General features: G+C 34.3%; 2 protein-coding genes across 2 annotated transcripts; both read right to left on the bottom strand.

The window, feature by feature from the left end:
- Window positions 1–3,203: 3,203 nt before the first annotated feature.
- On the bottom strand, window positions 3,204–6,619 carry LOC131639134 (probable receptor-like protein kinase At2g23200). The gene has a single exon (XM_058909640.1). The coding sequence runs from the start codon at window positions 6,455–6,457 to the stop codon at window positions 3,926–3,928; it is 2,532 nt and encodes an 843-aa protein (XP_058765623.1). The 5' UTR covers window positions 6,458–6,619; the 3' UTR covers window positions 3,204–3,925.
- Window positions 6,620–7,479: 860 nt separating this feature from the next.
- On the bottom strand, window positions 7,480–10,909 carry LOC131639127 (probable receptor-like protein kinase At2g23200). Its single transcript, XM_058909631.1, has one exon. The coding sequence runs from the start codon at window positions 10,698–10,700 to the stop codon at window positions 8,169–8,171; it is 2,532 nt and encodes an 843-aa protein (XP_058765614.1). The 5' UTR covers window positions 10,701–10,909; the 3' UTR covers window positions 7,480–8,168.
- Between the last annotated feature and the right edge of the window lie 4,618 nt (window positions 10,910–15,527).

Below are 15,527 nucleotides of genomic sequence, written 5' to 3'. Positions count from 1 at the left end.
AATACTCTCCCCTAAAGATTCACCTTGTCCTCTAGGCGTAATAAATACACGGTAGGAAGAATGTGTTCTCTCGGATCCCATAAGTTAAAGTAGAAGGATTAAATTATACATGGAATTTAAAAAATTTCTTCTGGATTAAATTTGCTTGCTACCAACAGCCCTCTAGTGAACGGTTGTTAGGGCCACGCCAATACTGATAGTGGAACTTTCTCGTTCCTAGACATTATCTTAGGAATATTAGTAAGCACCTTTGTGTCGATGTTTAGCGATTTCGACAATGGAGGCTGTTGGTTTAACCATTCTGGCAATGGTGTCTCATTTGGTTTTTCACTCTCTATTGAATTAGTTTCTAACCCAAATTTCTTAAGGATTGTATCTTTAAAATTTTCCTAAGTGTAACTTGGATTAACCAAAATCCATAATTGGTAACAAGTGACAACTCTACCACATATCCACTTGGAAATTTTTGGTATTTTATCTTCTTTTTTACATACATCACCGACATCAAAATATCCCTTGCCTCAAAGACTTATATTTTGAGTTGTAAGTCTTTGATTTGTCTTTTTCATTCTCTATTCTCTTTCAATACTTCTTCAACAAGGCCAGGTATTCCTTCCGTTCTTGATGACAACTCAATTTTTTCTCTGTTTGTCCCCTCTCAGATAAGATGTACTATGATACAAGCTGATATAAACCAGCTGATGTATAAAATAAAATAGGTAGAATCCTTTGAATTTCATATTAAACCGTAAAACTTTGAATCTATGCACCTTCTAATGCCAAAATTACCCCTTTTTCCTATGTTCGACTCTTCTCTATCTTCCCATATTTGTTCTAAACCTAAACTCAAATCATTAGTAAAACATAATTATCCCTAATAATATAATAATTTTCCATTAATAAATTTTAATAATAATTAATAATTGTAACTTCAAAAGATAATTGCTAGTAAATGAAAAGTCTAACAATACTCCCCCTAAATATTCACCTTGTTCTGAAGGTGAAAGAAATACACGGTAGGAAAAATGTATCCTCCCGAATCCCAAAAGTTAAAGAAGAAGGATTGAATTGTACATGAAATATGAAACATTTCTTTTGGATCAAGTTTGCTTAGTGCCAGCGGCCCTCTAGTGAATAGTTGTTGGCACGACGACGATATCGTCAGTGGAGCTTTCTCTTTCCTAGACATTATGTAAGGAATATCGATATGCACCTCTATGCCTATGTTTGGTGATTTTGACAATGGAGGCTATTGGTCGAACCATTCTCGTAAGGTCTCTCATTTTATTTTTTACCCTCTATTGAATCATTTTCTGACCCAAGTTTCTTGAGGATTGCTTCTTTAAAATTTTTCCATGTAAAGCTTTTATTAACCGAAATCCATAATTGGTACCATGTGACGACTCTACCACTCATCCACTGCGTAGTTTTTGGTATTTTATCTTCTTTTTTACATACATCTCCTGCATCAAAATATTTCTCAACCTTGATCATCCATCCAACAACACCCCTTCAGTCAAAGATTAATATTTTTAGTCGTAACTCTTTGAGTTGTCTTCCCCATTATCTAATTTCTTTCAAGACTTCTTTAACAAGATCAAGTATTCCTTCCATTCTTGATAACAACTTCATTTTTTTTTCAACTCCCAAATCATACGTGCTCTTATGCCATTTGATAGAAACCAACTAATATTTAAAATAAAATAAGGAGAGTTCTTTTGAATTACAAAATTTCGAGGATATGCTCTTCCTAATGTCAAAATGACCATTTTTCCTATCAAACTCCATGATGAATTGACTCTTCTATATTTTTCCCTATTTATTCTTAACCTGTATTTACATCATTAATAAAACTTAATTCTCCCTAATAATATGATAATTTTCAACTAATGAATCTTAATAATAATATCTCTCCGTTTCATTTTTCATAATAGGTTTCTCTTTAAAATTTTCACACTTTTTAAAATAATGATTAATTGTATTGATTTCAATTATAAAACGAATATCATTTATTAAAATAATCTTATTAATAATATATGATAGAATAATTACATAAATTAAAATACAATAAAAATGACAAGTTAATGGAAATAAATATCACATTATTATTCTAAAAAGATAAATAATTTAAAAGAGAGGAATAATTAATAATTTTTTTTTTAATAAGCAATTTGTATCTAGCGGGTTTCAAACATGAGACCTTGAGAGGAGCACACTCTCAAGACTCAAACGTTTCACCACTAGACCACACACACGCACACGGAATAATTAATAATTGTTACTTCAAAAAGAGATTAAAAAAAAGGAAAGAGAGGAATAATTAATAATTCTTACTTCAAAAGATAATCTTATCAAAAGATAATCGCTAGTTGATGAAAAGTGTAATACAATACAACCATACATGCCCTTGCCTCTCAGGGTTCAAAGCTCAGAAATCGTATTAAAGGAAAACACATGGATATCGAATCGCAAAAGAATAAAATGCTTTTACAATGGCAACCAAGACTGCACAGGTTTGATAAACCAAGCTGATACCATTTCAATTTCTATCATTTATTCGTTCAAGACCCGATCATTGATAGAAGTTATGCATTTCCTATGGACAGGGTCAGGGTTTTAAAATACTGTCTGCAACCGCAAAAACGGTCGTGACAAAACAGTATTGGCACGTCAATACCGATGCGGTTATCACCAGTTTTTCTGTTAATCACGACAACCACGATTAGGGTTGTAACACCTGTAAGGACCGAAATCATGAAAGCATTTATGCTACGGAACTGTTTTTTAAAATCCTGAGCAGGGTTAAGAAAGTGAATGATATACATATACTTGATTGGTTTGTCCCGATTTCTGGGTTTTAGGAGACAGGTATCTCTTTTATGTTTGATTTACCCTTAATTTGTCAGTTGCCCCGGATACATTGGTGAAATTTAACCAATGACTTAATCTTTTATGTTTCAGAATTTTTTATTTATTTTACCTTCCTGTTTATTTTATATGATTGAATAAGATCAACAAATAGAGAAGGGGGAAATTTGATTAACTTTCTTGCAACTACATGTATATATATTCAATAAAAAGGTGTTTCCAAATTAAAATTTTGATATCACATACTAGTACACCATTGGTAAGACCTATAATGTAATTGGTATTGCTCAAGTTAAGTGAAAGTTTTATCGGATTATGATAATATATGTGATGTTGTACGAGATAGAATATTGGACGCTTAAAAATCAACACAAGAATAAAGCAAGTGTAGCAGATGTGAAAATGTTGCATTAAATGTGTGGTAAGACTATAAATGATAGGATTAAAAATAAAAATTTTAGAGACACTATTGGGGTAAGACATATAGTAGAGAAGAAGGTGGAAAATAGAATTAGGTGATTTGGACATGTAGAAAGAAGATGTGTCAATTTTGTGGTAAAGATAATAGATCAGATGGAGAAAAGTCAAACAACTAGAAGAAGAGATAGACCTAGAAAGACTATAAAAGAAATTATTAAAAAAAACTCGAGTTTAACAATTTGGATAAAAATAAAGTTTTGAATAAAACTTTGAAGCAAAAGTTGAACCATGTAGCCGACCACTTAGTAGGATAAGTTTTGTTGTTGTTGATGTTGTATACTAGTACATACCATTGGCTATTGCTGCCCACAGTATATACTATAAACATTGGTGCAAGCATTCAAACAGATGCTACATATACTACACCTAATTACCATTAATTTATTCCATGTATCAGAAATAGACATCATAATAATTTATCTTACAATTGAGAATACACCAACAACCTTAACTAACTATGAAAAAATATATGGAAACAAGGACAAAACATAGAAGTGGGCTATCTAAGAAAAACAGCTCCTCCACTTGAGACACATGCAAGTTGATTATCCTTTTTTGAAGGACATAACATGAAGTTCTATCTACCGTCACCAATTTTCAACTGAGAGAAAACAGTATCTGCTGCAGTATCAGATTCATCAGTAACCCTCCCAATAGACATGTCATCCGTTTCACTTAGTGTTGACAGCGAAGGAAAACGGCGAACATTAGGCAATTGAATTGATACAAAAGCACTGTTGGAACTATCCTCGTGAGGCTGTCTATGTATTGCACCTCTCTGAAGCTGCAAAGCATATTCCAAGTCCCATAGCACATCACCCATTGAAGGCCTATCACTACCATCATCTTGTAAGCATTTTTCCACTATCTCACTAAATTTTCTTAGTGAGTTTTGATCAACATGTCCTTTAATGGATGGATCAATAATATCTTCCAATATCCCTTTGTCTTTGCAAAAAACTCCCCACTCAGCCAAGTTCACCTGTTCCCTTGGAAGCGCCGGTTCAATGGCTGGTCTTGCACACAGCACTTCTAGTAGAACCACGCCGAATGAATAAACATCAGATTTTTCTGTAAGCTGTTGTGATCTAAAGTATTCTGGGTCAAGATACCCGAAAGTTCCTTTAACACCTGTGCTGACATAAGAATGCTGATCAAGAGGACCCGTCCTTGAAAGACCAAAATCAGCAACTTTAGCAACAAGATTCTCATCAAGCAATATGTTTGTGGATTTCACATCCCGGTGAATGATTCCACCAGTTGCTCCTTTGTGAAGGTAATGAATACCTCTAGCAGCACCAATACAAATCTCAAGCCTTTGCTTCCAACTCAAAAAATTAGGCAAATTTGTATTGTACAAACTGTCTCTAAGTGTCCCTTTTTCCATGTACTCATACACAAGAATCATCTCATTCCTCTCGTCACAATATCCAATTAAGGAAACAAGGTGTCGGTGACGAATTTTGGACAAAACCATTATCTCAGCTTGAAATTCTTGAAGTCCTTGACCACATCCTGGTTCACTTCTTTTCACAGCCACAATCTTTCCATTCCCGAGAACTCCTCTATAAACAATTCCAAAACCACCTTTTCCAATTATCCACTTCGCATCAAAATTCTCCGTTGCAAGTTGAAGATCAAGCAAGGAGATTTTCAATCCAAGATTTATGTTAGGTAGAGGTGAGCCTTGAGTTGTTCCATCAGTTAGTCTACTGTGAGAACTTCCTCCCGCAACAGCTCGAACTGGCAACCAATTGGAATTCTCATCAGGCGTTTGTTTCCTTATTTTACAAAGATACACAACGGCGATAACAGAAACTAAAACCAAACCCCCAATGACTGAACCCACCAACACTGGAAGTCTGACCTTCGATTTTGAATCGAAATAATCTGCAGGAACTAAACCTGACGACTCAATCACTTTCATTAGTTCTAGCCCATTTAAAAATGCGTTTGGTTTAAAATCTGTCTTATTAGGTGTTACCGTAACCTTCAATACGCCAGAGCTATCGGAGCGAACCACATAATCATAATAATAAGGATCACGCAACTCAAATAACAAACCTACGCCATCATTTACATTTTGAACATAAGTGTCATAAATGTAGAGAAAGAAAGTTGTAAGACCAGGCTGTGGATTTAAAAGGTCACAAAAGTGAAGCCTAAGAAAATGATCAATGTTTTTCTCCACAGGAACACTCCAACTTATGCTTAATCCGTTAGAACCGTTTTTACTCTCTTTGGCATTTTGATAAACAATATCTGGAGCAATATATTGATTTGAATTTGGACCGTCAGATTCATCGTCTGCCGAGCGTTTGATATCCCCGTTAAAGTTGCCATCGTAAGCGTTTTGTGGAGTAGTTATATAACTGTTATCCGGTAACCAATTTCTCGATAAGTTATCGGTTAGTCTAGTGACAGTTTCGCCTCCTACATTAAGACGGTGTTTGGTTTCCAAAGCTCGAGAGAGTAAACTGCCAGTATAAGTAGATAGGCCTCGACCAGTAGTAGAACCGATGTAATTGAAACGTGCGATTGAATCGGGGATAAAATGAATAGGAAGCATAAAGAGTTCTATTGCATTAACAAACGCAAATGATGAGGTTTGAGGTGTGAAAGTTATTTTGAATCTTTTTCTTATGATTTTGACAAAATACTCTTTTATTAAAGGAGTGTTGGTGGTGTTTTTTGCGTCGAAATTTTGTAACAGATAAAATCCAGGAACAGAAACATTGAATTTAGCAGAGGAAAGGTTAGTTGATGAAGAGAAGGAAAGGAAATGGAAACGTACCATGTAGGTGTTGTTTGGGATGGTATTGAACTCATAGGATGATTCAGAATGGAAAATTCTAGCTGTTTGGTAGAGAGGTGACAGAACTGATGATTGGCTTGTTTCTGTGGAGCTTTTGGTGAATATTGTTTTAGGGTAAGTAGAATTTGATTCACCAATATAAAGATTGTTGTTTTCTTTAACATTGATATCTGATCCACAGTTGATGAAGTAAGTGTGTTGGAGATTGTATAATCCGAGTGAGGGAAATTGTAGTAATGAGAATTGAAGAAGAAAACTGAGTAAAATAATATAGTGTTGAATTGCCATAGGCATTGATGATATTTTTGAAGCAATGATGATACTGATTATTGCGACTCTTACAAGTAGGGAAGAGAACCAATGAGGAAGAGTTAGATAAGTGGAAGAGAAGACTTGAGCTTTGGACAGTTGAGAAGACTTAAGATAAGTGGAAGACTTTAGCTATGTTCTGTGTGGTTATTGGTTAATTCGTCAACTTTGAATTTTCTTCTTCCTTGTTTGTTTCTATTTTTATTTTTATATTTAAGTATCTTTGGAAGCTGATTTATCAACTACTGGAATTCTTGTCAACAAGTGTCGCAATTGAACTCGCATCTATATAATTCGATGTCCCTAATCAATTGAATTGTATTTAAAAGACTTTTTTTTCATTTTTAATCTAATACGAATTTTTTAACCACACACTAAATTCTCAACAAAGACGTTTGTTGAACTCATCCAGAGTTTTATCTGCGTGAGTCTCTGGGGCTCAACGACATAATAACAATTAAAAATCAAATACTTTTAGAGACAACAGCGAGAAGGATTTTTCTTGAACTTTTAGAAACATTACATTGGATATTAATGGTGGTCGGAAATATACTGAACATATTAAGTTTATCTTTTGATATGTTATAGAAAGATATTTCATACACTTCACTCAATTATTAACGAAGTACGAAGTGAAAGATGATTTATAATAATTGTAATATAAGAAAAATGATTTAGAAGAAGTATGAGTTCCTGTAAACTTTTATATATTATTTATAATAAATATTATGTTGTATTTAATTTTAGTTTTTTTTATAAAAATAACGAAAAAAATCTATTTGTGGGTGAATATCTCGCAAACCCTATAAGAACATACTCGAATAAGGTATTTTGAGTTCATATTAAAACAACTTTTTTGGCACAACCCTTTAAAGGTCAAGCCGTTAGGATCATATAGCACATTTAAATAGCTTATTAGACTTCATAAATTGGCGCAAGCATTCAAACAAGTGTTGTATATGTTGGAACAATTAGAGTTTTCAAGAAAGATGAGGAGGATGAAGAGAGAAAAAGAGAGATGAAACTATATTGAGAAAGAGGGAAGTTTATTTCGTGAAGTTGCTCTATAAAACTGTAAAACAATTTTTGAAATGACAACAACATACTTATTTATAGGCAACTAAGGCCCAAGCCCATAACATAGAGCCTATCCCAAAACATATAAATTGTCTTTCAACTTACCAACTATATGATGTATTTGCTCCGTTGAATACAAGTGATTTCTACTACTTCGACTAGGTCAAACACGCTCGTGTCTAATATAGTATTTTCTAAAAAAAATGAATTACAACTTCTAACACACCCCCTAATTCATGTTTTTGAGACTTCTTATCCCAATGCTTTTTTTCAACTCATCGAATCTGACTTTCTTCAGAGATTTGGTGAGTATATCAGCTAGTTGCCATTTTGTCTTGCAATGATCAAGTTCAAGCTTCCCTTTATTTACTTGATCCTTGAGATAATGATACCTCCTCTCTGTATTTACAACAACCATGACACATAGGATGAATAACTAGGTCAATAGCTGACTCGTTATGGACAAACATCTTCATTTTCTTAGGTTCCATGATCTTCAGTTCTTTTAGCAGCATCTCTATCCATCCTGCTTGAGACACTTGCCTATTTATTAAGCATATCCTCCGCCTGAGACACTTGCATGTTAATCATTCTACTTTGAAGGACTTTACATGAAATTCTATCTACCATCACCAATTTTCAACTGAGAGAAAACAGCATCCGGTGCACTATCAGATTCATCGGTAGCCCTCCCAATAGACAGGTCTTCCATTTCACTCAGTGTAGACAGCGAAGGAAAACGGCGAACATTTGTCAATTGAATTGACACTGAAGCACTGCTGGAACTATCCTCATGAGGTTCTCTGTGTATTGCACCTCTCTGGAGCTGCAAACAATATTCCAAGTCCCACAACACGTCACTCATTGAAGGCCTATCACTACCATCATCTTGTAAGCATTTTTCCACTGTCTCACTAAATTTTCTGAGTGAGTTTTGATCAATCTGTCCCTTAATGGATCGATCAATAATATCATCCAACAAGCCTTTGTCTTTACAAAAAAGCCCCCACTCAGCCAAATTCACTTGTTCCCTTGGAAGAGACTGTTCAATGGCTGGTCGTGCACACAACACTTCAAGTAGAACCACGCCGAATGAATAAACATCAGATTTCTCTGTAAGTTGTTGTGATCTAAAGTACTCTGGATCAAGATATCCGAAAGTTCCTTTAACTCCTGTGCTGACATAAGAATGCTGATCAAGAGGACCGGTTCTTGAAAGACCAAAATCAGCAACTTTAGCTACAAGATTCTCGTCAAGCAATATGTTTGTAGATTTCACATCGCGGTGAATGATTCCACCGGTTGCTCCTTTGTGAAGGTATTGAAGACCTCTAGCAGCACCAATACAAATCTCAAGCCTTTGCTTCCAACTCAAAAAACTAGACAAATTTGTATTGTACAAACTGTCTCTAAGTGTCCCTTTTTCCATGTACTCATAAACAAGTATCATCTCAAACCTTTCATCACAATACCCAATTAAGGAAACAAGGTGTCTGTGACGAATCTTGGACAAAACCATTATCTCAGCTTGAAATTCAGGAAGTCCTTGACCTGATCCTGGTTCACTTCTTTTCACTGCCACATTCATTCCATTCCTGAGAACTCCCTTATAAACAATTCCAAAACCACCCTTTCCAATTATCCACTTCGCATCAAAATTCTCAGTTGCATGTTGAAGATCAAGCAAGGAGATTTTCAATCCAAGGTTTATGTTAGGTAGAGGTGAGCCTTGAGGTGTTGTCCGATCAGTTAATCTGCCGTGAGAACTCCCTTCTGGGGCACCTCGAAACGGCAACCAATTGGAATTCTCAATAGGCATTTGTTTCCTTATTTTACAAATCCAGAGAAACACAACCACCACAACTGAAACCAAAACTAAACCTCCAACAACAGAACCCACCAACACTTGAAGACTAACCTTCGAATTTGAATCCGATTCATCTAAGGAACCGAAACCCGATGATTCAATCACTCTCATTAGTTCTATCCCGTTTAAAAACGCGTTTGGTTTATAATCTGTCTTATTAGGTGTTACAGTAACCTTCAATAGCCCAGAGCCATCGGATCGAACCACAAAATCATAATAATAAGGTTTATGCAACTGAGACAACAGTTTTGTATCATGATTTACAAATTGAACAAAACTGTCATATATGTAGAGATAGAAAGTTGTAAGACCAGGCTGTAGATTTGAAAAGTCACAAAAGTGAAGCCTAAGAAAATGATCAATATTCTTCTCCACAGGAACACTCCAACTTATGTTTAAACCGTTAGAACCGTTTTTAGTCTCTCTGGCAGTTTGATAAACAAGATTTGGAGCCAAATATTTATTTGAAATCAGACTATCATATTCTTCTGTGTATGGAATTGAAACTGCCTCAGAATTACCATGAGCGTTTTGTGGATTAGTTATGTAACTGTTATCCAGTAACCACTCTCTGGATAAGTTATCGGTTGATCTAGTGACATTTTCGCCACCAACATTAAGACGGTGTTTGGTTTCCAAAGCTCGTGAGAGCAAGCCACCACCGTAAGTAGTTAAGTTTTTGCCAGTAGAGTTGATGTGGTTGAAACGGTAGATAGAATCGGGGATAAAATGAGTAGGGAGCATGAAGAGTTCTATTGCGTTAACAAACGCGAATGATGAGGTTTGAGGTGTGAAAGTGATTTTGAATTTTTTTGTTATGATTGTGACGAAATACTCTTTTATTAAAAGAGTATTGGTGGTGTTTTTGGCGTTGAAATTTTGTAAGAGAGAGAAACCGGGAACGGAAACGTTGAATTTAGCGGTGGAAAGATTAGTTAGTGAAGAGAATGAAAAGAAATGGAAACGTACCATGTAGGTGTTGTTTGGGATGGTATTGAATTTGAATTCATAGGAAGATTTGGAATAGAATATTCTTGCTGTTTGGTAGAGAGTTGAAGGCACTGAAGATTGACTTGTTTCTTTATAGCTTTTGCTGAACATTTTTTTAGGGTAAGAAGGATTTGATTCACCAATATAAAGATTGCTATTTTGTGTAAAGTCGGTATCTGATCCGCAGTTGATGAAGTATGTTTTTTGTTGATTGTATAATCCGAGTGAGGGAAATTGTAGTGATGAGAATTGAAGAAGAAAAGTAAGTAAAATGATAGAGTGTTGAGTTGCCATAGGAAGAGAGGGAAATTGTGTTTGGTTGATGATTATTTTGAAGCTATGATAGTATTATGATTGCAATTATTCGTCGTTAGTAGAAGACTTAGATAAGTAAAAGACTTGATTTGTGGTCTGTGTGAGAAATGAGCTTTGAATTTTCTTCTTCCTTGTCTGTTCTGTTCTTACTTTTCTAATTTTATTTGGAAACTATATTTGAGAACGTAAAATGAAAGCTCCCTGTATGTTAAAACGTGATTGGCTGGTTTGGAGTTGAGACGCACTTATTATAAACATATTTCATTAATCAAAAGCTGCTGAGATAATGGTGCCAAAATGAAAAGGTACTAGAGTACAAATATCTCTCCTAGGCCATGAATTTTCCTAAGGTTCAAAGTGGTATTTGTCCTTGCATTCTGGAATTTATTCTATTCAAACTTAAACAATAGAAAATTCTTTAGAATCAGACATCAACAACAACATCGCTTAAATCCAGGATCTATTCTTGTCTCTCCACGCCTAGACGAGTTTTTATGTAACCCAAGAGTAGCCTCTACATATTCAATCATTCCACCGCTTATAGATATAACTACACTGTTAGCAACTTTCGAAGTAATTCTGAATTTATACATAAACGTGTAAATGTTGTCCATAACTTTATTCTTTAGCACTCTAGATTAGACCATCCATCTTACATTGTTGCTCCCACTATGTGTAAATACTTTCCTTATATTAATGTGAATAAGCACTTTATATGTTACTCTTTTCATTTAGCTAACCAATGTAGCCTTTCATTTTCTAATAACATTACTCAATCTCTGTATGTCTTTGTTTTGAGTCATATGGACATATCGTAGCCTGTTAACACTACCTCACATGAATACTTTTATTTTCTTTCTTTTGTGGATTATTTAACTAGATATACTTGAGTTTATTTAATGAAATCCACTAGATATACTTGAGTTTATTTAATGAAATCCAAGTCCGACACTAGATTACTTGTGCAAAATTTCGCCTCTTATGTTTCCACTCAATTTTCAACCAAAATCAAAACAATTAAAAGTGATAATAGTCTTGAATACCTCGAGACTAATTTGTATAATTCCTTAAGAAATTTACAACATAAGACACTTAACAAAATTCAAATTTAGAGACAGTTTGATTGTGTTGCAAGTGTGTGACTTGTAACACAAACAAACTGACACTTTTAAAATTCAGTTAATCAGTTATTTTTTCTTATGTATAAACTCTTTCCTATAGTAATAATTGATTTAAATCATTAAAACTAAACCTCTATTTCCCTAATTACTTCTTACATCTCTCTAAACTTCATCACTCTCATGTGCATTAACTTGTGAATTAACCAATCTCAACAAATTGATAACAAGAGCATTAGTTCGATCCAAGCTTCCATCAATGAAAAATAGAAGCACACCCTCTAATCAATCCCCTAAAAATTTACCAATGTTTGAAGGGGAACACTGTGATAGATGTTTCATGCAAATAAAGGCCATATTCAGAATTTAAGATGTCCTTGCAATAGTGAATGATGGCTTGCTTGCACTGGAAGCCAATGCAATTGTGGAACACAGGCAATTCATTGTGAATTGAGCAAAAAGATGACAATGGTATGTTCTTGATCCATAAATGTGCGGGTCTAAATATCTTTGAGAAGATTAAGGGTGTGTGGGATACACTTAAGAAATTGTATGCAGGTGGTGACAAATCGAATAAGGTAAAGTTGAAATCTTTGAGGAAGCTATATGAGACCACTCATATGAATGATGGTGAGAGAGTTGCAAATTCTTCTCAAGATTTGTGTTTCTAACCAAACAAATGAAATCATGTGGTAATAAGATCATTGAACTAAAAAAGGTTTGAAAAAGTCTTTGAGAGCCTTAACTTCTAAATTTAACCATATAGTTATGGAAATTGAAGAATCAAATGACGTATCTATGATGAAGCTGGAAGATTCCCAAGTATCTTTAGAAACCTGTGAGTTAAGGTAAAGGTAGAAAAATTCTAAGACGGTCACAAAATAAGCTCTACAAAGCCGAAGTTCTTCAAAAAGATAAAAGAGGATACCTCAAATATCAATAAAGGGAAATAAAAGCGGGAGAAGAAGTAGTGGAATAATGATGGTGTTGACAAGAATTCTTAGATTCAAGGAGAGAAAATCAAAAGTTACTCCTAACACAACAAGAAATTCAAAAATAAGGTGGATATGAAGGAAGTTGCTAGTTAAAAATGTAAGTTTAAAAAATAAGTCGAATTTGACATCAAAAGATTGAGAACTAATGTAGGTGGTGAATATACTTTAACTGAGTTTGCACAATTTTGTGATAAATAAGGAGTTTAGTATTAGAGGATAGATCTGTACACATCTCAGCATAATGGCATTGTTGAAAGAAAGAATATAAGCATATTGACCATGACAAAAAGCATGCTCAACTACAGTGCACATCATCAATAGTCGCCTAACAAATAAGTTAATAAACAAGACACCATATAAAGCATGAACACGTCTTAAAATGCGAAGTGTTGCTCATTTCAAAATCTTTGTCTCACTTTGCTTCAGGCATGTGCCTGAAAAATTAAGAAGAAATCGGGATGGTAGAAGTCAAGTAATGATCCTCATAGGTTACCACTAAACAGGTGTAAACAAACTATTCTCAGCTAATGATGATAAGGTGGTAATGAGTAAAGATGTGTAGTTTGATAATAGGGAATTATGGAAATGGATGAAAGTTTCAAAGGATCTAATGCATAATGATACAGACTCAAGTAATGTTATAACAATATTGCAAGAAGATCAAGTAGAGGAGTTGTGCAAGATCCAGAGGTGAAGAGATCAACCAGGGCTAAAACTCAATCATTCAGGATAACTGACAATGAAAGATTCCCTGACCAAACAATAAATGAAGATGGTGACATGATTAGAGAATCCATGATGGCTTAATCTCCGCTACATGGCCTTAATCAAGATCTGAAAGATGAAAATTTGCAAGAATATATGAAGGAAGAACTTAAGAAAATTAAGAAGAATTAGAAATAGGAGTTGATTAATCAATTAAGCAATAGAACCATAGATGTGAAGTGAATCTATAAGCTGAAGCTCAAACCAAATGATGAGATGGCCAAGTACAAGGCAAGGCTAGACGCAAAGGGATTCCTTCAAAGACCTGGAATTGACTTTGATGAGGTATATGAATGATGAATCAATTTTTATACCTGAAGCCATAAGCATAATAGTTGAAATTGTATTATACTAAGGATGGAAGATGCATCAATTAGATGTAAAGTTATCTTTTCTCAATGGACCACTAGAGGAGGATATCTATGTAAGAAATGTAATTATGCAAGGTTTATGTCACTCAACTTTTTAATGAAGACAAATATCAAGATCAAGTCTCAAGCTTAATACAAAGGAAGCAAAATATCATTCAAGTATCTATGGCTAGAAGATGGTATTCAAGTGAAGAATTCAAGAAGATTATATGTAAAATCAAGGTACATGTTGCAATTCATTATCGGTACTTTCAATTTCTCATGAGAAATATTCTTATTCTTAGTCTTAAAACTCTCGCATATGCGTTAAAACATTTTTCAAAGTGTTAAGAATCATTCAAGTTTAAAAGTCAATCGAAAAAGTCATTTTTGCGAAAATGAGGTCTATAGCTGTAAGTTGTAGCTGCTATAGTCGACTACAGAAATTCGTAGCTGCTGGCTATAGCTGACTACATTGATTTGTATTCGAATAAAGTTGCGAACAGAAGAAAATTTGGGCTATCTATAGTCGGCTACGAGCATTTGTATTCAAATACAAGCTGAAAATTTTCAATTTTTTGAATGTTGGAAAACCTGTAGTCGAATACACATATGCTGTAGTCGGATACAGTTTCGAACCAATGCAATTTTCATGTTGTACCTGTGTCAGATCAGTGCACTTGTTCATGGAATGTTTGTGAACGATTTCCATTAATTGAAGGGGTGTTCTAGATAGTATAAATAGCCCTTATCTCGAATGATCCTAGTAACCCATTTGTCAAATTTAAAACACCAATCTAATTTACTATTTTTTTCTATTTTTCAAGTGCATGTTTGAAAGTTTCATATATTTTAGAGAGTTCTCTTTATATCTTGAAGCACTTGAAATTATCTTGAGTGGATTGTAATTCTTTACAAAGGGAAGAACATTCATTGTAATATCTCTTGATTGTAGTCTAGCATAGTGGGGTGCTATCTTAGTATGTTTGGAAAATAAGGAAGTGGTGTGCTTCTTTATTTTTGTTAGAAGATTGTATGAGAGTCTTAAGTGTAAGGATACTAGACGCACTATCGGATTGTGAGAGGAACTAGAACAATTTTCGGTGTTCTTTTTTTTTGCACTTTACCGCTTTATCGCTCATACTCTAAACCAGAAAAATAAACCAGTAGTGTCTTTAAAAACCAGAAAAAATATCCTATCAATTAAATGTCACTTTATCCAAAAGTTGACAATAACTTAAGCATAACTTTTTACCTAATTCACCCTCCTCTCTTAGGTGCACTCTGAAACTTACAAGAAACCATAAAGTTTTGAAATCAAAAAAGCAAGAAAAGAATGTGTACATATTGAGAAAAGCATTGTATGGTCTGAAACAAGCACCTATAGCATGGAAAAGAGAATTGAAAACTTTCTCATTAAGGTGGGATTCAACAAATGCACATCAAAACTTGAAGTTTATGTGAAAGGTTCAAGTTAGTATAACCAAATTATTTTATCCTTATATGGAGATGATCTACCAGTAAGAGGATCAAATGAAACTGAAGAGGAAAGACTTAGGCCAGCATGAAAAATGAGTT

The sequence above is a fragment of the Vicia villosa genome, linkage group LG1, assembly GCF_029867415.1.
Source record: "Vicia villosa cultivar HV-30 ecotype Madison, WI linkage group LG1, Vvil1.0, whole genome shotgun sequence".
Classification (NCBI taxonomy): domain Eukaryota; kingdom Viridiplantae; phylum Streptophyta; class Magnoliopsida; order Fabales; family Fabaceae; genus Vicia; species Vicia villosa.
The sequence above is the reverse complement of the archived record's forward strand: the minus strand, read 5'-3'. Positions and strand labels throughout refer to the sequence as shown.